Here is a 22883-nt window from a genome sequence, read left to right as displayed (position 1 = left end):
TGAGACTATGAAGACTCAAGCTGGAGCCAGAGTGGTCTTTGAGAGAACAGAAGATAATAAATTGGTCTGATTCATAGAGGTCATTGGAAAGTCAGTAGATCAGTTTTGACCTGATGTTTTAGACAACAGAGGGAATCATTATGGTTTCTTGAACAAGAAAGTTGTATCATAAAAAGAAAAATTTGTAATATAGATGCAGATTGATTAATGGAGACAGGAGGGGAAATCCTGGAGAATGAGAGACTAGGTAAAAGGACCTTCGTTTTGTGTGTATGTGTGTTTGTATATGTGTGAGGAAGATTCATGCTGAGCTAACATCCGTTGCCAATTCTGCTCTTTTTTTGCTTGAAGAAGATTAGCTCTGAGCTAACATCTTCGCCAATCTCCCTCTACTTTATATGTGGGATGCCTCCACAGCATGGCTGATGAGTGGAATAAGTCCACACCTGGGATCCCAACCCATTAACCGTGGCCGCCAAAGCGGAGCATGTGGAACTTTAACCACTCAGCCATTGGCCAGCCCCAAGGACCTTCTTTTTTATCTTGCCACTTCATTGTACCCAGAGAAGAGAATATGGACTATGCTCTTATCATGGAAAGGGAATGAGCTGTATATGAGACATTTCAGGGAAATTAACATTGATACTTGATGACTGAAGAGCAATAAATCAAAAGTCAAAATGCATTTTCTCTTGAGCCCCAGGGACTAGCTGAACAGTAGTGTCAGTGATGGAACTGGGGGAAGTTTGCCTGGGACATTAAATGATTATTTCATCCTGGGCATGTTAAGTCTCAAAAGACAACAAGACACGCAAATTGTGATGTGAGCATGCAAGCGTGAGTTCAGAACTGTAGCTAAAATGCAAAGTTGAATTTGGGAATGCAAACAGGTGATGAGAACTGAGGACCTAGCTCTGGAGAATGAATGCTTATGATTAAGAGTGTGTGTATTGGGGGGCTGGCCCTGTGGCCGAGTGGTTAAGTTCGTGCGCTCCGCTGCAGGCGGCCCAGTGTTTCGTTGGTTCAAATCCTGGGTGCGGACATGGCACTGCTCATCAAACCACATTGAGGCAGCGTCCCACATGCCACAACTGGAAGGACCCACAAGGAAGAATATAGAACTATGTACCCGGGGGGCTTTGGGGAGAAAAAGGAAAAAAATAAAATGTTTAAAAAAAAAAAAAGAGTGTGTGTATTGGGAGGAAGGGACACACACACACACACAGATAGAGAGAGAACCTGAGTAGAAGGTACCAAAACAGTAGTTGAAGAAAAGCCAAGACTAGAAGAAATTTCATGCAGTAAATAGGGAAAGCTCTTGAGGAAATCCCTTTATCATTAGCACCATAAAAACTACAACTCCCCTTCTAGAGTGATTACTACGTGTCCTAGGTCTTTAAATATAACAATGCATTCATTTCTTTCCACAATTTTTAAAATAGTAAACACTATTGTTATTCGCATTTTATAGATGAGGAAGTTTAGGCACAGAGAGATTAAGCCATTTGCCCAAGATGAGGCAATATGAAGAAATGGAGCTGAGATTTGAATACAGTCATTGTATTCAAATTCAATCATTCGAAGCCTGCGCCCTTAACTCCCATGCCATATGTTTATAATATCTATGATGGTGTTTTTTTTTTTTATTAATGTTATGATAGATTACAACCTTGTGAGATTTCAGTTGTACATTTTTGTTAGTCATGTTGTGGGTACACCACTTCCCCCTTTGTGCCCTCCCCCCACCCCCCCTTTTCCCTGGTAACCACCGATCAGATCTCCTTATCAATATGCTAACTTCCACCTATGAGTGGAGTCATATGGAGTTCATCTTTCTCTGACTGGCTTATTTCGCTTAACATAATACCCTCGAGGTCCATCCACGTCTATGATGGTGTTTTAGATACATAATTTGACTTCCATCTGATGTAAGTTTCTTGAAAAAGAGTTAATTAATTAACAGTTTAAAAAGTTGGCTGGAAACTAGAAAGTCAACAGATGACTGGGCAGTGATTGGATAATCCCTTACAGCAGAAGAGAATTTGGAGATCTCTAGGGTAAGGCAGAGAAAGAGAAGGAAGAAGAATATACTTCTTGGTCTATTTTTCTTTCTCCTCTCCTTCCACACACTATTAGTTCTTGAAACAGGAAATTATCCACTTTAAATAAAGTTATAATAATTTGTCGAGAAAAATGGTACCTCTCTTTTTGAGCACTTTCTATATACTACAAATGTCTGTGTCCTTATTTGTAGATCAGGAATGTTAACTTTATCTAAATTGATTGTCTACCAAATTTTTACATTAAAACTCATTACTTTCTTAACTTTCATTACTAAATGCGAGTTAGATTCCAAAAGAGTAGGGTTTCAGAAATAGCATCAACATTAGTGTAACTGGATTACTTATTATAATACGTCTTTTTAAAACTCCTCCTTTCTCTGTGCACTAGTAAGTAGGTGAAGCTGGAACAGGACCCCACCTCCTGACTTTCAGTCCGGGACTTCTCTTCCAGCATCAATGGTTCTCCCCCTTGCTTGCACATGGGAATCACCTGACATCACCTATGGTGCTTTAAAAGATTCTCATCTGGAAGCCCCAAACCACACAAATTAGAATCTCAGGAGTGCGACCCAGGAATAAGTATTGTTCAAATCTCCCCCCATGATTCTAATGGGCAACCAAGATTGGGAATAAATTCCCCACAGTACGATGGCCCCTGGACCACTCTTGCTTTGCTAGGTAATTCTATTGTTTGAGAAATTTCTATTTTTTCATATAAAGAAAATTTTAAAGTAGAAAAGTGCTAAATGTGAGATAGTAGTACAGTACTTTTTGTTTTGCTTACAACAGTAGCTTACTTAACTGTTTTTTTCAGATATTTCGAAAGAAAGCAGTGGAACTTGGGCTAAAATTGCTACCTGCATTTCACACTCCCACTGGAATACCTTGGGCATTGCTGAATATGAAAAGGTAAAACTCTTTGTTTTCAACAACGTATTTTAAGTTGGAATATTCAAGATTGTGGCGTAACAAATAGACACTGGATGGGTCATTACTTGTGTGATGTCCGTGACTGACACCATTGGGAGTCTTGGCATCTGTCCTTCTGTTGGAAGCTATTAGTTCTTCAGTGTTCCGTGGCCTTAGATGGGTCCCTTCATGGGATAGCATGATCCTAACAGAATCATTCAAGCCAAACGTGATTTGAGGTTTTCACTATTTGATGGTGATGTTGCATCAGTGATACTGTCCCCCTCCATAGATTCCAAGAGTGTCACGTTATCTTTAAAATTGTCATCAAAGCATTTCACTTTCATAGAAGCCAATTCCTAAGTGCGCTTCCCTCAGTTAAGCCACTGGTCAGAGATATTGCAGAGATGGAACACTTGGACGAATCAGATCTCCCATGCAACAAGCTGGTGTGACGGAGACTAGAAGCACCTGAGCTGCCCAGCCTACAGTTACAAGGAGGGAAGGGAGCTGCTCCACTGACCCAGATCAGCCCAACCTTCTCAACCCATTTGGGTGGAGAACCCTCGTGTGCCAAGTCTGTGGGAATGTGTCCCCAAGAAAAACCTGGGCTGAACAGCCTTTCCGGTATTCTCCTAGGGGGTAGTTTGAATTTTCATGATAGCTGGAGCACTTTGTTAATAGACAATTTTATCTTAAGCTTCCTCCTTAACTCTTTCTCCCCCATAAGTACTTAATGGCATATGTACCTCTTTGTGATGATGATAGTGATGATGATGATAGCTGTTTATCATCATAAAATATGCAGCTTTGTTCTAGGCACTTTACATGTATTACCACATTTAATCCTCACAACAACCCAAAAAGGTCAGTACTGTTCTTGTCTCTATTTTACTAATAAGGAACTCAAGTCACAGAGAGATTGTCATTTGCCTAACATCCTACTGTATGTAAACTGTAGAGCTAGCATATGGACTTAGATGTTTATAAACAGCTTTCTTGTTTTAGAAATGCCAAGAAGATATACAGGGTGGTTTGGCAAGATTAGTGTGCATTTCTTCTTAATTGTTTATTTTTGTGACATTCTTTCCTAAAATTAATCATGAGAAATCATGAAATTAATTATTTGGTTAATCAGTTAAAGATGGTTTGTTTTCATTTGTATGTTATATATCTATACTTTGAAATCACCCTGTACTTGTCTATAATTGTGTGTGTGTGTGTGTGTGTGTTTGGGGGGCAGTGAGATGGGGAGAGTCCACACCATTGGGCCGTGTTAATTGAGGTAGTTCCTTATTGTAGAAGGTGACATCTCAGGATCCATTTTGTCTTTGAGGTCCTCAGGCTTTCTCTGTCAGGTTGAAGATCATGGCACAGGCTGCATGGTCTTAAGACAGGACTGGGTCTGAGGTTGGCTGGGAGGCAGCATGGCGTTTGTTTAGAGGCCCATGAGTTTTTTCTTTGGCTCATGTAACCACGTATATAACCTTCCATGTCTTCAGACTTTTTATTTACAGATAGTATTCTGACCTAGAAACTACTCTTTCTGAAATAAAATCTGGTTACAAAAACGCTGTGAGCATTTAACACATTCTTTTCCTACCTGCCCTCGGAGAAAACTGATATGGGTCTGGTAGTCCAATCGCGCACTGAGTTAATTGGTTATCTAGAGACCTGGTTCCAGGTGTTTTACAGCTGTTGTAGGTTTCTCTTTAGAGCCATTATTTCAGATCTCCAGGCTGATTTGTAAACTGGAAGTTAGGCTCCTTTCATAGTTCTTTCGTGAACCTTTTCAAGTTCACAGGCCACTTTGAAATTCTGATGAAACATAGCCATCTCATAAAATGCATGTTCTGAGTACACATATTTTTACATAATTTCCAAAAGCAATCAGTACCATACGAGCCCACCTTGGAGCTAAGGACCGCAAGTTTAAAGTACTGGAATGAATGTTCACCCAACGTTCTACTCTAAGATTCCGTGGAGCTAGTTCTTAATGCTTCCTGGAAGGTCATGAACTTGGGTAACGTCCTACTAAAACTAAGAGAGACAGGTGTGGGCCTACATCTTTGCAAAACTTCAGTCAGTTATTGTGAGGTGCTGACATCATCTAGTTAGTTCTAGCCTCTTGAATTAAGCATAAGAAATTGGATTATTTTAAAGCATATTTATTTCTACTTAGTGTTTATTTCTAATGGCCAAGAGGATTTTTCCTTAGTTAAATCTATCCTTAGTGTATAATGGCGATATTTTTCAGTACATAAAGGAAAACTTCTAAAAACTATTAAATACTGAATCCTCTATTATCTTTATATCTATGCCTCTTGAAAATTCATTAACCAAGGCCTTCAAGTTTTTTATAAGACTCTATTTTACATTAGAACTTTTTAATTTCGAAGATTACAGAAAATTGTATATAGTGAAAAATATGTGTCATTTCCTTTATGTATTCTCTGATGTTTTCAGGTCAAACTGGAAGAAATTAGGTGACCATTTGAGAGCTGATAGGAACAGTTTTAATTTCTTCCTGGCAACCTGTATGAATGTTTTTATTATGTGTTTTATCCACTCTCAATCCTATTCACTAAATAGCAGTGACTTACCCAAATTCACACAATAGCCTTGGCAAAGGGAGTAGTAATATCCATCCATTATCCCTTTGCCTGATCAAGTACACTTATCAAATCCACTCTCCTTCCAGCTGTGAGGCTGTTTATCATCTTAAAGAATCTCTAGGGGAAGAAAACAACATTTCATATTTCTCTGCAATAATTACGTTTCAGGGTGTGCTGTTGTGATGTCAGCCTGTCCATATATGCTGCTTCCTCTGAATCTGTACTTTCAGAGCGTGGGCCAAGGGATGAGGGGTAGCTGGCATGGAGCTTTCTAGTTTTTTGAAGGCTGTCACCAGTAGAAGTTCCAAAGGAGAGGGGACAAAATATGTCTAGCAGAATCATATTTTCTTAATTACCTTCTCAGAATAGAGGAATGTCTGTAGAAGGAGGCCCAAGAGAAAAAAAGTGCTTGAGGATGGTTTTTAGAATAACTGCGTATTCGCTGTTGACTGGCTTTGAAACTGTTGGCCACAATTGTGATGAGAAAGGCATAGAAGATGCTGTCTGTAATATCATAATTCTGCTCTTCCTTCTTAATTTTGAAAATAGTTTTGGCTGCTGCTCTTTGCCTATACCTATATGTTAACAAAAATGTGAACTTACTGCTATTATCTGTTTACCTCCCTCTAGTATTCAGGTTATTGCCTTGAGATAATTGGTTTCTTTACTTTTTTTTTTTTGTAAAAAATAAGCATTTATTTTAGGCACTGCTGTGACAAAGGCTCTGTGCTAGGTCCTGGAAAGATTTTCTGCTTCTCTTCACTTGATTTAAAAAGAGAACAGAATGGTCCTTCCATCAGAGTAGTCACAGCCCAGTGGTAAAGCAGAATGTATATCTTACATGTTATATTATCCACTCGCTCATGTAATTGACAAAACATGATGCCAAGGAGAGATAATAAGAACTCACCAGGTTGAATTTAAAGCAAGCAGTATTTTGAATTGGGGAGGTTTATGCATTTGGAGCCAAAACACCAATAAGCCAAATTGGATTTCAGAATCTGTGCAAATGAGAATAGCAGAGAACCTAAATAATTCACCCATATTCTACATTACGAACTCTGCCCCAAAATCTGTTCAGAAAAAAATATTTTATAATTATCTCTTCTGCTACATCCACAATAAATTCTTAAATCAAGAGCTGCTCTGTAAATTGTAAGTTAATCAGAATTGTCATTTAATAGCCAGTGGTAATTTGATTGAACCAACACCTAGGCGTTATCCACAGTACCCGATGAGACCAGAGTGCTGGCTTCACTGATAGGATGGTAGAATGAAGATGCATAAGCTACATACCACCCCTTCCAAAAGGAGAGCATTGCCTATTTAACAGATCAAATTTTGGTAGAACTCAATTTCTCTAATGTGAAAATGTCAAAATTTGGTGTCTGATCTTGTTATTACTCTTATCAAGAGGCCCTATGCATTTTTCTCTCCAACTTAAAGCAGAAAAATCTCCTCTGTGGTTTGTAAAATCAAGCATTTCACCATTGTCATATTTCTAGGTATAATTCAAGTCTGGGTAGAGAGTAAACTTACTAGATTTGGGGTTTTCTAATTTAAATTTCTAATTTAAAATAATATAATTAATATTCCCATTATTCGTTTCCATCACAGGGCATCCAGTCTGGGCATTCCTAATACTTATTCTGTCTTTCTTGATGAATGAGTTAGTTTTAGCCATAGACTATTTTATCACTTGTTTCTCTGCGGATTTCTGAGCTGACACCTCCCTAATGGTTACATTAGCTTAGCAGAACTGTTTACACCATGTGCGATGACTGTGCATGTTAAGGAATGTGCTGGGAAATGACTGATCTGCATTCCAGCTCTCGTTAGTCAGCAAGGTGATGAATGAGCACAAATCCCTCACCTGTTTTTATTTCCTGCTTTGTAAAGCTTTATTTACTGACTACTCTAATTATCCAATGCAAATACGTACTATGTCATTAGTTACATTGCACTTTGTATTATTATAATTAAATAGCAAATTGCTTTACTTTAACTGAAATGGGGGCTTAATTAAGAATAGTACATAGCTTAATGTTTTCTAATAGTGAAAGATTATCTTGTGTGAAGCATACAGTATGTATATTGTAACAAAAGGCTATAGTCCATTTATTGGGTTTCTTAATATTTTGGTGGTGTAAAATGCTTAAGTATTAAATTATAGTTGGTTAGTTTTAATAGACATAAACTATGAAAGACAGTCTAATTAGGTTAAATATTTTAAAAATATTTTCCATATATCTCCCTGTGTTTTTACTTGACAGTTGAAATATAAATTTCTGCACTATGAAATTTGTAACCATTTTTTAAAGTATGGTTTCAAATTTGAAAGAAGTGTATTATGTTTTAAAATAAAGCAGAGTACAATTTCATATTTTAACATCATAAGAATAATATGAAAAATAGCAAGAAATAAATTCTATGAATGTAAGCAAACTTATTTAATGATTTGCTAATATTCTAAGAGGCAAAATAACACTTAGTTATCCTAAAAAATGTTCTATAGCAGTGATGTAGACTGAGCATAAAATCAGGGCTGCATCTCACAATTTATCTTTTATTTATGTGTTTTACGGATCTGTTAAGAATTCAGAGATAAGTTCTACCAACTCTAGAAACGTAGAAAAGAAGTTACAGTCTTTCCAAGTATTTTAAGCTAACCTGCTTTGTGTTTTTATTTTTTTCCTGGATTGGATGTTTTCTTATATTAGATTTCCCTCTTTTATCTGTTTTAATTCATTTGGCCATTTATACTTTTCTGGAAATAGTAATAACCATACCTTAAGGTTTTAATACTGACATGCACGAAGTTATTCATATTAGACATTAGAATATTACTACCATAGTTAAAGCTGCTATTTATTAATATTGTCAATATAGCTCTTGGCCTTGGATAATTCACTTAACTGAGTTTTTCTTCTCATAAGTAAAACTAAAATAACAACAGTAATAGTATCTATCTTGATGACCTCATAAGACTTTTGTGGAAATCTAATGAATTAATACATAAAAGATTAATCATTGCAAAGTGCTATGAAATAAGTATAAATTGGAATTATTGCTTGGGGTCTTGTTCTCAATTTTCGTTATAAAATAGTTTATATACGGTATACGATAAAATAGTGTATAGCTAGAACTAACTTGCTTCTGATGCCTTTTTAGGGTAATCTTCAGTTTTTAAACTACTCAGTGCTTCAAACACATTCTCAAGCTCAAGTCCCATTTTCCTATGTCAGGAAGAGATATGGTATTGCTGGGAATAAGCTGGGAATGTGGAGAGAATGTCTCTGTAGTCCATGCAGGATAGTGGTGGTTCCGTGCTCAAACATTTTTTATCTTTTAAGTTATTTTGGAATCAACCTATAGGGTCAAAACTCATTTCCTTTTTAAAAGTGATATTTAATGGTAAATTCTCTCCTAGGAACAGGAGCTCTTCAATCTATAAGATGTAAGAAGAGTGTGAGGCAATAAAATGTAATGTTCTTTTCCCAAGTCCTGCATGCTAGCTAGTACTTAATTAACATGATACAAACCTAGTCTGTGAAAAGTTGTGCGTATCCTTGCTATAAACATCCACATAGCCCTGTTTCCTACTTCTTAGGCTGTCCTACTTCTAGGAAGGGTCTGACTGCTGTGGTTATTTTCTATCAGTGATTCGCAGCGTTCCCAGTGCTTTAGAATAACTGGGGCATTTAAAAATATTGCTGCCTCCCTTCCCCAACTGGTTTCAGTTGGCTTGGAGTAAGGTCCTGGCATTTTTCAAGGCTCCTCAGGTATTCCAGCATTCAGCTAGGATTGAGAATCCCTGCTTTAAGTGTGGTGTTTATATCCTGAGGAAACCTTCTTTTCTCTTCTCAGTTACCTTTGAGAACAATTCCCTGCCCATTCATAGTCAATTTAATTATTGATATATAGAAATATTAGAAAGTTAGAAATACTGAAAATACCCAGCTTAAGTAGAACAGTGGTTCTCAAACTTCAGAGTGTGTAAGAATTGCCTGGAGAGCTGGTTAAAACACAGATTGCTGGGCCCCACCCTCGAGTTTCTGGTTGGGCAAGTTTGGGGTAAGGCTCAAGAATTTGCCTTTCTAACAGGATCCCAGCTGATGCTGCTGGTCCAAGGAGAACCATTGTAGCGTAAGACATGCCTGAGCCAAGAGAGCTGTTTAGATTCTTAAATCTCAGAGCTGCTCAGTGAGGCAGCCAACTCCAAAAATCCGGGGGAGTGGGGAGGAGGGGGGATCAGGGGGAGTATCTGTTTCCATGATTAATTTACTTTTGTTAATAATTGCCCATTTTCGCTTAACTCTGAGCAGTTTGTTGCTACTTCTGGAAAGCAGCTATTTCCAGGCATTAACTACCCAAAAAAGAGTTCATATGTCCTTTTTTCCCTTGCACTATTTTTTTTTTTTTCTAAATCCAATAAGACTAGAAAGCAAACTTTGGGCCATTTTAGTGTAGAGGGAGGGAAAAAAGGCATTTTGAATTAAGGACTTGAGGGTACCTGTTTGACAGCCATGTCGGGAAAGCCATTCTTGTGGCTTCCAGCAAAACGACTTTATTATAAGCAGCTGGTGACCTGGCCCTATACCTGAGGGCACTGCAGGGTCGAAGGCAGGAGGCAGCTCATCCTCCCTCCAGAGGAGGAGGTAAGCTAGGCTTCTTCTGGATCCTTGAATCCTCTCACCAAGCTTCAGATCACTGCATCTGTACCAGGTGCTCAGGAGCATGACCAAACTCAAGGCATTTATTTATTGCAAGTGGACAGTAAGGGTGGCACTATTTAATTGAAGTATACTTTGTGTACAGTCTCCTTTATTGAGACTTAAAGGACAAGCAATTCTGAGCAAAGGATGCTGTGCCGTTTCTTAGTCGCGCATTGTGAGGAGGCAGGAATGTGAAGAGCCTGCGGTGCCTGAACTGTTCCTTTCTTCCTGCCCCTCTGGTCATAATTGAAGTTAATGCCCAGGTAAATGGGGCATTGTCTTTTATTCCCTGGAGGAAGGAGCAGAGGTCTGTGTCTTTGAACACAGGTTCTAGCAATTCTGATTACTTTGCCACATCACCTCTCCCTCTTTCTCCATGAATTCCCATCTGTCACGACCACTTCTTTTTTTAAAAAAAAAAAGAAAAAAAACTTTATTTTATTTTTTTTAAGATTTTATTTTTTCCTTTTTCTCCCCAAAGCCCCCCGGTACATAGTTGTGTATTCTTCATTGTGGGTTCTTCTAGTTGTGGCATGTGGGACGCTGCCTCAGCGTGGTCTGACGAGCAGTGCCATGTCCGCGCCCAGGATTCGAACCAACGAAACACTGGGCCGCCTGCAGCCGAGCGCACGAACTTAACCACTCGGCCACGGGGCCAGCCCCGGAACTTTATTTTTTTTAATTGCAATTCATAATAGTTTACATCATTGTGACATTTCAGTTGTACATTATTTCTTGTCTGTCACCACTGACCACTTCTGCTGTGCTTCGGTGAGGCAGTGGCAGAAAACTGACGTGTGAATGCAGTAAACTGGCTGACGTTTTACTTAAACATGGATTAGATAATGAAAAAAGCGATTTTTTCTATACTTCCATAAGGTCCTGCATTTAAGGCTACATTGCAGCATGTGAGTAATTAAAAGTGCAGAAATTTGTCAAAGGTGATGTGTAGACAGTTTAGAGACAGTCTATCCCAAGAGGATTGTTTGCATCTCTTAAAAAATGACTTGGGATATATGGGAAGTCTGTTTGAAGGGGCCTTCATCCTCAATTTTTGTTAGGTAGAGCCTTGGTACAAAAACTATGAGACTGGATTGTTAAATATGACCACTACTTTCCCCACAGCTAAATCTCCATGGTTTAAGCAGTTAACACACCAGGAAAATTTTGTTTAAGGACAATTATAGTTATTTGAATGCAACAAAGTCAGAGTGCCTCTCATCTCGAGTTTTTAAAATACACAAAACTAGTGTTTTACAGATTCAGCTTTTTTCAGTGTAGTCACGAAATTGGTGGCAATCAGCCTTGGCAATTTGAAATGTAGTCTGTGTACAGAGCTTAGATTAGGAGCACGTCGGAACACATAATTCATACCGTGCTTTTACAGGTCAGCAGTGGAATAATCTTTTCAAGGAGCTTGCTGTCCTGGGTTTTTAATGAAACAGCAATCAATTTTCCTGTGATTAGTCTCAAGACCAGGCTCACGTTATTAGTATGGGGCAAACTTTTCGAATATCTAATTAATAAAGTTTAATTTAGAAGTTTATGAAATTATTTGAATAGGTATTTGAAAATCAGCCTAGATATCAAGGCATTTTCTCAACCCTTGTAATTGTTAATCATTGTAAATATTCAGCTAACTACATTGAATCTTTCAGGGGGAATTGGAAGGTCAATATAAAATGTTTATACTACAGCCAATAATTTTTAAAGACCTCACAATCTCAGTGGGTATATTAACCACTCCATGTTTCCTACTTGTGCCTTAGTAGCTGCAGTTGATCTGTTCTGAAAAATGGGATGAATAATAATTGATTGCAGTCTCTTTTATTAACTAGAAAAAGAAAAGTGATGGAAAATAGTAAGAATTAATTGTAATTTACTAATCTGGAAATTAATGTGCAGCTGGGCATGAGTACAGGCAGTGCAATTTGGTGATTTAGCAATCATGGCAAATTATCTTCATCTGTAAGGTGGAGAGTTGCTGGCTTTCCTTTATTTGATTTTCAGTAACAGACCCAGTTTCAGAAAGACTTTATGTGAATGTTCATCTTGCCCTTTTATCCTAGAAATGTCAGCTGGAGGTTAGCATTATTAATTAAATCCCGCTTTCCCTCTTTGTCATGTCATGCTATAGTTTTTATGGAACATTTGTACAAAACAGTGATTACTGGTAATTGACCTGCATATGTTGAATAATCTTAAGATGCTACTGAGAGTTTAATGTACCTTGTAAATTGAGAGGCTTCCAATTAAGTCGAGTTCTTGAGATAATCACTTTCAAAACTAATCAAGTAATAGGACATTAGTAAAGCTCTTATTGACTTAATTGTGACAAATTAATAAACAGACCTAGTGCAATTACTGTAATGGCTTTATCAGTGAGCAGTTTTCCAAAATTTAAGCATAAATCTATTCTACCCCCTGGAAGTATAATAAAAGTTACATATGCCACTTTAGGTGGATATCATTTCCAGTAGCTGTGAGTACATTGTACAAATGGCTTGGATTTTTTCTTTCTTTCTTTCGAAATATGATTATGCTTGTTTATTTCAAAGATCAGTGAATCTACTTGCTGAGCCCTTAAAGCATATGCATCTGTAAGAGAGCTTCTGTATGTCTTGGACAAAACTATTACACACTCCTGTGTTCTCTTATCTCTGCTTTTCTATGCCTGGGCCCTTGGGTTAATGCCCTCTGAGAGCTATAGAATGTCCTCTCCAACTCCTCTGTTCCAAAGAACTGTCAGCCTAGTGCCTTTTTATACCTGGTTGTCATTCTGCAAATAGACTTTGGAAGATGAATGAATTATGAATTACAGACTTGCCATAATTTTTTAATATCTGACATTGCCAATTCTTATAATTTTGCTGATTGTGTGTAAGAAAATGACAGCAGAAAGAATCGGAATGTAAGTCCTGCTTCAACTACTTTCAGAATAGTGTGACAAGTATATGTATTTCTCAGAACACGTCAAACTATGTGTTTAAGATGCTGTGTTTTACTGAATATAAGTATAACTTTAAAAAATAATGTGATCACATATCTTCTTTCTCTAAGCCTTGGTTTTCTCATTTGTTAAAGTGGGATTAATAAATGGTATCAATTTTACAGGCATAGTGTTCATGACAGGACCTAGAAATTCAAGAAGTTGGGGGTATTTTAGACCCAAAATGTTGGATCACTGTGAAATTTCAGAATCCTAAAATTATGTTAGCCATCCATACCACCTGTTTAAGTTAGATGTTTGCAAGGAAAAGTAGATTTTCAAGTAAAGTGTGTATGTGTGTGTATGTGTGTGAGTGATATGTATACACGAATCTGTAATTCTAACAAGCCTCCCATGTGTTCAGTTTGTAACTCATAGTCTTCCTCAAATGACGGAAGTATTATAGAGTCCTCATAGTAATTGTCATCATCTGGGACAACAAAGGGACGTACACAATGAAACTGCCCAGCTGAAGAAGGGTTATTTTTAAATTATTGGAACACCCTAAAATAAGGACCTCACTAAAAACTAAAATTGTGGCAGTTTCCTTAATTGTGAGGTATAAAAATTGTGATTATTGAATTTAACAGGAAAAATTAATGTTAACACTGTATGAATGCATCGCTTTTAGCCATTTTTTCATATGCAATTACTGCAGCTAGTTGCATGATGGAATTTGCACCCCACGATGATATCAGGACCATAAGCCCATAGTTTTTAAACTTTTTTGCTCTCTTATCAGTAAAATATTTTTGAGCACTCACTCCATGTATTCATATTTTTAAATTATATATACATGTACCACTGTCTTCGCATGTCAGTTCATTTCAAAATACTCAAAACATAAATCGTAAAAGGATAAGATATAGGTGAAGAAATAAGCATTTTATTGAGTAAATAAATTATATTTTTAGTAGGAGCAGTGTGATTCACTACTTTTTCTTAAATTTCAGTTTAATGCTTGTGATATAGTGAGTGATTCAAAAGTCTTGGTCTGTGTTTATTTCAAAACTTGGCGTTAACTCTGTCCAGGTGGAAAAGATACAAAGGTGTGTTGATGAGAAAAGTGTGGTATTGACTGGCCTTCCTAAAACATGATGTTTGTTTTAAATCCTGTAGTTATGAAAAGAATATTCTTGTAATTCTGATAGAAATTTCAGGCTTTCCTGATAGCATTATTTGTTCTTGCAAACTAATAGAAAGATAGGAAAATCTCTGGAATTCTTCCTTGGTAAAATTTTAAAGCAGGATGGAAAATTCCATTCTCAAGTTTGATACAAATATGAGTTTTAAAGGTGAACCACTGTCACAAATATTTTCATAAACATCCAGTTTCAAAATGATCTTTCTTTAGAGTTTCTTTCAAATTCAGATTTTATATTCAAGTTGAATTGTCACTTTTATCTTCAAGTGGCAGATTAAGTGTGTTGTTTTCATCCTATTCCTTCTTTTCTTCTTCTTTTTTTTTTAATTATCAGGTAGGTAGCACACTACTAACAACCTCTTGTCCCAGAAAACATCAGCAAATAGGGACACATTTCTTTTTGTGAAGTGTCAACTCTTGATTAAGTACTTTGCCTCAAGACAATCAGAAAAGCTCTGTCTGGTGCAAAGTATTTTCATGGTCACTCTCCATCTCTTTACAAAGTATTATAATATTGTAATTATTCTACTGCGTAAAGGTCTTGGATTTTAAAATCAACCGCATCAGTGACATTCTACAGCTCATAAACTACAAAACATCGAAAGTTGCTGTAGAACAAGGCATGGTCCCACTGCCCATCTCTCATTGTGTAGACTCGACAGGAACGGCTGGGTATCTTGTACAAAGCCTTTTACGTTGGCACCGAGGGAGGGGAGCAGCGTATGTCTGAAAATTTAATAAAGCTTTTTTCTTACATTTAGATAAAAAATTTAGAAATAGCAGCTTTGATAGTTTCTTCCTGCAGTCTAATTAAGAGTCTTGCATTCTGCTTCAAAGGGTGCTGCCATAAACAATAAATATCTAAATGTCGTTTACCTTTATCAAACTCAGACCAGTGTCTTATTATTTGGCAGTTTATCATGGGCATGTTGTCTCATTATATTAAGTGGACTTTGATCCTGTTTAGATTACTCTTGAGAACATTTTTAAAATTGGTTTCAAGGGAAGTTCTAAATTACTTTTAACCAGATCTAAATATTATAAGACTAAATAATCTTGTGGCACATTCTCCTTTATTTGTATTAATTTCCTCCACTTTAAAGTAGGCCAACTGTGGAAGTGTGCCTGAAAAGATTGTTAATTAGATCAAGAGCTTTTCTTAGGTGAGTTATTGGTTTTTAGATGAAATAGGTCAGAAAGTACTTAAAGACATTAATCTTTACTATTGATTAGGTAAGCAATAAAATGGCTGAGCGTGTCAGTCTATACTGGAAGACTGATTTTTTTAAAATGAACAACATATTTGTACTAGTATCCAAAATTTTTGCTGGATTCAAAGGGCTTCAAATTATAGAATTTGCTACTCTGAGTCTCTGAGGCTTATGACCACGAGAGTGGTGATTTCATATTTATATTTGAAAAAGGTGTTTCAAAAACTGGAATTTATAGAGTAAGCATAAGCTCTATATAGAATAATCTGTAACAAGAATAAATTTGCTTTTTGAGTTTTTCTAAAGACAGTAAAGCCTAGGTTTCTTTTTAAACTAAAGGTGCTATGAAATATATTTATTATTATGTTGATCCTAAAGAAAAAGAGTATAAAGAAGAGGAAATAGGAAGCAGTAGGCTGTATCAGTGTACAAGCTATAGCAGCCAGACAAGCTAATGTTAATGCCTTATGCTTCTGCAATTCTCTGTAGTCTACAAAGGAGTTCCAAATATATGCCTATTTTTAAAGTTTCATTAATTTGATTTAATCCTGTCTGGCACAGACATAAATATCCAATTCTGTAATTTGAATTTCTTTTGAAATAGTTTGGAACTATTGGAACCAAAAGAAATAATTTTATGCTTTTAAATTTCCTGGTATCTGGCGGAAGGACAGGAAAGACAAAACCACCCTAATATTTCACTGCCCTTTATAGTGCATCACCCTGTGTGTCTGTTTGTACTCTCTTGATCATTAAGGACTTCCGGGTAATAAAAAAGTTTCAGATAGCTCTGGTTGAATTCCACATACTTCCCAGAACTAAATTTCACCAATAACCCTGAGGTTTGATAGATTGACGACAGCCTTTTGTTAAGCTCACTTTCACTATTTAAAGATAAAAATAAAAGTAAACAAATAGAATCTCCAAAAGAGTTAAAAATGAGAAATTATATGCATAGCATCTTGCTTACCTGGATACAAGAGCTAGGATTATGTAAATCTTTGCTTCATCTTCTCTTCTAGAATAAAACACCTGAATTCTTTTAAACCTGTTTTGTTAGAACCGATTTTTCTTCTTCCTGCCATCTTAACGGCTCTTCTACTTCTGTGCTTTCTCCCCACCTTTGTGATAACGTGGTCAAAATTTGAAACTATTTGCTAAGAGTCTTAGTGATATGGGAAAGTGAAAGCTCTTCTTTCTCTATAGTTTCGCTGTAAGGTTTCTGTACAGTTCTGTCCTTCATACATCCTTTAGTACGTTGGCCAGGCCCCTAGTGCAATGGAGGGCCCTCGCAGTCTTCTCTCCCTCTTTGCCTTGACTCTTGAAGGCATCATCCTTCTCTCTTCATCTTTCACACAACCTACTCATCAACATCTCTTCCTCCCCTCTCTGTAGAGGAGTTAAGATATTCTCCTATGAGCCTTCCCTAGATAAAAACATCTGAGTAGTCTATTATTAAGTCCAAAATTTATACCTGAATCACCTCCCTTTCTTTCCTCTTTCCTCAGGAGTATCTAAGGCCAGCGCTTGTACTGTTGAACACATCCCCTCGTCATTCTTCCAGGAGCTTGTTTTCTGAGCCTGTTTCCCTCCCCTGCCCCAGCCCCCCGCCCTTTTTCTCTCTTGATGCTTCTCCATTCATAATGTTTCCGTTCAGTCTGTTTCTCTTTTCCTTTCTGCTTCTCTCTTCCTTGTGTTCTCTTCAAGCCCTCGTCATCACTTCAACCATTGCAACAACTTTTAAGGGATCTTTCTGCTGCCAGTTTTCCACGGCATCTTCCAAAGTTCCACACTGTTGAAATGTTTTTAAAATGGAAATGTTATTGTGTCACTTCCTTGTATCTCCTTATTTAGTGATTACTCAGTACCTTAAGTATAAAATCAAAATTAGCCAGGCAAAAAGATGCTTTATAATCTGTATTTCTGTTATGGAAATCGCTGCAGTTTCTCAGTTTTGTCATAGTTTCTCTTTCCTCTGTGTGCTTACATTATTGTTTCTGTCTAGAACAAGATTCCCTTTCTCCCTTCCTTTTCAAGACATGGCATAGGCATCACCACTTCCAGGAAGCTTCCCTCACCTTTGCCTGCATCTGTGGTGCTGCCCTAGTGTGTTCAGCATCCCTCACTGCCCTGGTGGGGTGGCCTTCCTTGTCTCTATCCTCCCAGGCTAGGAATGCTCTCTCAGGGGCAGATGAGTGGCACATATCCAGGTCCTTCTTCAGAGCACAGATGAAGGGGTCCCAAAGATGCTGGGAAACATTGTTACCTTTAGACAAGCAATAAAGACTGTGACTGTAAGCAAGGGTGTTAGACACACATTTGGTGTGATCCTGGCTACATGACATGGGCAGCTCACACGGCTTCGAGGAGCCACTCACCTGGGGAGTAGGTGTTTCATCTCTGCCTGCCAGTATTCACCGCCTACACGAAGGTAGGTGCAGGTGTATGTGAGTGAATAAACAGTAGAGGCTCTCTAGCTCCATTGCGTCTTTCAAACACTTTACATGCAAACACATCTAGAGTCCACCTGTATTTTAAAAGGCAATAGCCACTTCTTAATCCAAATCTCTAGCCTGGCCCTCACGAGGGAATTTAATCCCTCTATCCTGCCGAGTGCCAGAGAGCTCCTAACATAACCTGTCAAAAGGCATCTGCATTATTTTAATCCCCAAACCAGTTTCCTTTCTAGACTGACCTTTTGGTACACCACTAACCTTAGTTCAAACATCCTGAGGTCATCTTTAAATACTTTTGCCTGACTGCCAGACTGTCATCAGATCCTATCTACTTCATTTCCCTAATACGTTTGACAGCTCTCACAGCCAAGCTTCTTTGCCATCTCATTTCATCACCCAGTTCTAAGCCCCTATCAGTTCAGTTCTGGGCTAGAGCAATAGCTTAGAAATAGTCTCCCTGCTGCCAATTTCTCTTGCCCCCAATTTGACTGCATACACATATATATCACAGCTAGAGTCATCTCCAAACATGTTATCCTTCTGCTCCCCACACCTTCTCCCTTGAGTCAAGAATCTTTGATAGCTTACCCAAGGCTGTAGGGGTTTTCTTCAAATAGGCACTTGCTCTCAAACCCTGATGTTTGTGCATATATAGCCCCTTTGCCTAGAAGGGCCCTTTCACCCCCAACACAACTCTGCTATTTTTAAAGGTCCTATTGTGTCACCTGTTCTGTGAAAGATTTCTTCAATTCCTTTCTCTCTACTTTGCCCCTTCCCTACCCTAGACAAGATTAATCATCTTCCTTTCTTTGTTCTCCTAACACTTCCTCTCCTAGTGCAAATATAAGCTATACCACTGAGTTGTGGGATTTCAAAAAGTTCTGCATAACTGTGTGTCGAGTGCATGGAGATAAAAGCTCCTGGGTGAATTAAAAAGTAATATGATCATTAATTTTTCCCCTAGAACAAAAAAATGATGCATCAAAGTCTAAGTTGAAATAGTATCTTTTTGGTGAGTCCTTATTGTGTAAATATGGCCTTAGTTATTTAGTGAAAAATAAGGCATCTTTTCACAAAGTGGCATTTCATCATTTGCTGTTTTTCTGTTTTACATAGCTAGATAAGAGATTAAGACTTCTCCATCATCTAAACCTTCCAAACTGGTGTACCGAGTCCAGTGATTTATCTCAATACTGTTTAGGTTCTCTTCTTCTGGTGTGATAAGAAAACAAGACTTCCAAACATATGAATCGTAGGAGAGATTTAAATCATATCTGGGTACTTTAAGGGATGGAAGAAGATGTTTTGTTCAGATAGGCTGATTTTAAAAGTAGGGATACTACTTTGGGAAAACATCCTTCATAATTTTCTAACATGAAAGCATTTTAATTAGAAGATGGGATGAAAAGTTAGTTCTATGAAGAGTGTATGTGTGTGAATCTCTGGTCTAACGTATCTAGAATGATAAAAGTGGGATATTACAGTACAGTGTGGCAAATACCTGCCATTAATCTCTGCCCTACTGCCCAGACAGTGGCAAAGCAGTGCATTTCTCTTGCCTTTGCCTTCTAAACTCTTAAGTAAATTCCTTTGTGTGAGAATTTTTTAAGACTCAAAAATATAGTTCTAAAACTGAGCAAACTTTACCCAATCATGATCTGCTTTTCCTTAGCATTCTGATAAGCATTTCAAGGGTTAATGACAGGGTAAAGTTTCAATGATGTTTTGGCCAGACAAGGAAGCAGCGTGCTGGCAGAGAGAGCAAGCACAGAGTGGTATAATCAGCAGAAAGGACCATGTGGTCCAAGATAGATTCTTGGGATTGTCACCTGAGGCTGTTTTATATATAAGTCATGGTCACTACAGTTATATTAAACTGAGGTGAACCCTGGCACAGAGAAGCTGCTAGGGTACATAGTGATGAACTAGACCTGTTCTCTAATTGCAGGAAATTGAAGGAATCTGCTCACTTATTCAGCAAACATCAGGTGAATACTCTCCTCATTCTAGATCCCGTGCTAGGTGCAGTGGATAAACTGGTCAACAGGAACACTTTGTTGGTGACTCATGGAATTTATAGTCGGTGGGAGGGACAGACAATAATTAATCACAAAAACACATCGAATTGTAGGGAGGTCAGAGACAGCTCTCCTGGAGAAGTGATTTTCCAGCTGAGATCAAGGAGCTGCGTGGATGAGATCATGGAGAAGAGGGGAGAGTGCATCATCCAGGCAGTGGGGCACGTGTAGGGGAATCTGTAGAACGGAGCAGGGTAAGGCCAAGATGCAGAATGAAGGCAAGGCTGCCTGAGGCCCAGAGCAACGTCTGGAGAGGAGGCAAGAACAGACTCCTGTCAGAAGTTTCATGTTCTCTTAATGTCAGTGGAAAGCTATTGAAGATTGTCAGCGGGACGGGCATCAGGATCATGTTGGAGTTTAGCTGACTTAGGTTTACTGCTCATTCCTGTCTCGAGAACCATAAAGCAGGCGACCAAATCATGCCAACTATCAGAAGCTGATAGATTTAGGTCTCTATATTTTTCATTTGTTTAACTTTTACCCAGAATCCAAGCCCATGGAGTCCTGTGTGTGGAAGTCCATGGTCAGATACGTCCTTCACATGCTGAGTATGGTTTTAAACTTTGGTTGTTTGTAATTGGTTTAGCTACCAAGCTGCAGTCTTGAAGATTTCCATTCAGTTGAAGTGATCTCTGTCATCACATTGTCTGACAAGGGATTGCTCTAAAAAAACAGACCTAACCTGGGAGAAAAAGCATGTCGTTTATACGACTAGCAAGTTTGCATTTTTCAGTTCTGTTCACTTGTTTCAGATAGTCGAAAATGACTGAAAAAAGGAACCCGTTCTTTTATTTGGAAAAGAGAGCATCATGTAAAATGGATTCAGGTTCAAAATTGCTACAGTTAGCCATGAGTCCCGTCACCAAAAAACTAAACTCAGAAAGTGCAGGTGTATATGCATATCTTTATCAGTTTCTTGTATATATTTTTTAAATAGATAGAGAAAAGGAGATTACATGAGTTGAGAATGTGACAATGGAAGTAGCATTGCAGAAAAACAACAGAAAGGTTCATGAAAGACAAAACATTCTACTCGGGTGTTGTCAGAGCGCCTATGCTCAGAGGACCTACGTGTGTACTGTTGATTCTCCAGCAAAAATGCTTGCAACTCAGCCACATTTGTAGAATATATATATTTTTTAAACCAACATAGCAGAATTTTATAGATAAGTAGTATTTCCAGAACTGCGTTTCACAGAATATTACTTCCGTGAGATATTAATAGGTGATCTATCAAAAGAAAGCAGACCTCTGTGTGTGAATGTGAGCACGGGGTTAAAAAGCTTTTCTCACTGTAGACTTCTCAGAGCAATGAACTGGGTAAATGTGCCACGTGCGATGTGCATGGCTGATCTCTGGGATAGAGCTTTGTTGTAACATTGCCTCCCGGACTTCTTTCACCATGAAATTTCTTTCATCCGGAACAACTATTGTCATTTCTGATCTGCGTTTCTTGTCTCCAGATCACACTTCCATGAATCCCTGATCCAGGTGAATGTTGTTATATGTCCTTCAGAGTAGTCATCTTAGTAAATGTATCATTATTCTAGTAATAAACTTGTTCCCCAAAATATATTTGGAAATAAATTGAGATAAGTCATCTATTATTCATTTCTGTTAGTTACTAATGAGCATGTGTTTAATAATATGAAAATCTCCAAAAGTACCCACTGGAAAATTAACATTATTGCTTAGGTATATGCATCTTTCGTTTGTTTGTTTTGTTTTTTGGTGAGGAAGATTGCCCCTGAGCTAACATCTGTGTGTGCCAGTCCTCCACTATTTTGCATGTGGGTCACCACCGCAGCATGGCTTGATGAGCACTGTGTAGGTCTGCACCCAGGATCCAAACCTGCAAACTCTGGGCCGCCAAGGCAGAGTACACGAACCCAACCACTACGCCACCAGGCCAGCCCCTGAATATGCATCTTTTTAGTCAAAAGAAGCAGACTTACTTATTTGTCCTCAGTGAGAGTGTTGACACTGAGAAGTTAAATAGTGGAGATAGTGGTAGAATTATACATAATTACATATGTGAAGTTTCGCTATGGACAAATATGAGGGCCCACACTTCTTATTTCTGTATTTTGTAATTTTTAAAAGATAGGAGATTAACAAGCTATATTCATTTTCACTTTGAGGTAGATAAATCCTTTGCATTTTTCTTTAGGAAGATTTTAATATTTCCTTCCATATTTTTTTTTAAGTTCTTCAGATTTATTCTCAATTTCTAATAATTTTGTAACCAAGAAATTAGTTTAATAGCTTCCTAAAAGAGTCAGACCTATTTGATTTTGTGAGAAAAACTGAAGATATATAGTTACAGAATTGTTAATTTTCTGAATTACAAATACCTTCTGGGTGTTAACAACATATCCATGATGCATATTTGAATGGTGAGTCCAGATGGTTGAGTTTCTCAGTAAAAAAGTTATTAAAAGAATCATTAAAAAATGTTTGCGAATTATCAATATATATTAAAGAAAGCCCTAAGTCAATACCAGAATATCATGATATTTTCAGAGTATGATCACTTTTATTGAGCAAAGGTTTGGATTCATTGTAGACATGTGATATACCACCAGGAGGGTTAGAATGAAGTTAATCAGATTCTTTGCTCTTGAACTAAAGGCAGAATTTTCTTCAATTAAGCTTCAAGGAATAAATATACTCGTGAACAATCAATAAGTAATTACCACAAAG

At 37.7% G+C, this 22883-nt stretch overlaps 1 protein-coding gene across 4 annotated transcripts in view; it reads left to right on the top strand.

The window, feature by feature from the left end:
- Positions 1 to 22883, top strand: part of MAN1A1 (mannosidase alpha class 1A member 1) — a 162877-nt gene that overhangs the window by 91504 nt on the left and 48490 nt on the right. For all 4 annotated transcript variants that reach the window (XM_023650991.2, XM_023650993.2, XM_023650992.2 and 1 more), the window contains exon 6: positions 2878 to 2972. In XM_023650991.2, coding sequence (XP_023506759.2) covers positions 2878 to 2972 — 95 coding nt within the window. The remainder of the gene's footprint in view (positions 1 to 2877; positions 2973 to 22883) is intronic.

Source organism: Equus caballus, chromosome 10 (assembly GCF_041296265.1).
Source record: "Equus caballus isolate H_3958 breed thoroughbred chromosome 10, TB-T2T, whole genome shotgun sequence".
Lineage (NCBI taxonomy): Eukaryota > Metazoa > Chordata > Mammalia > Perissodactyla > Equidae > Equus > Equus caballus.
This window is presented reverse-complemented; position numbering and strand designations above follow the sequence as displayed.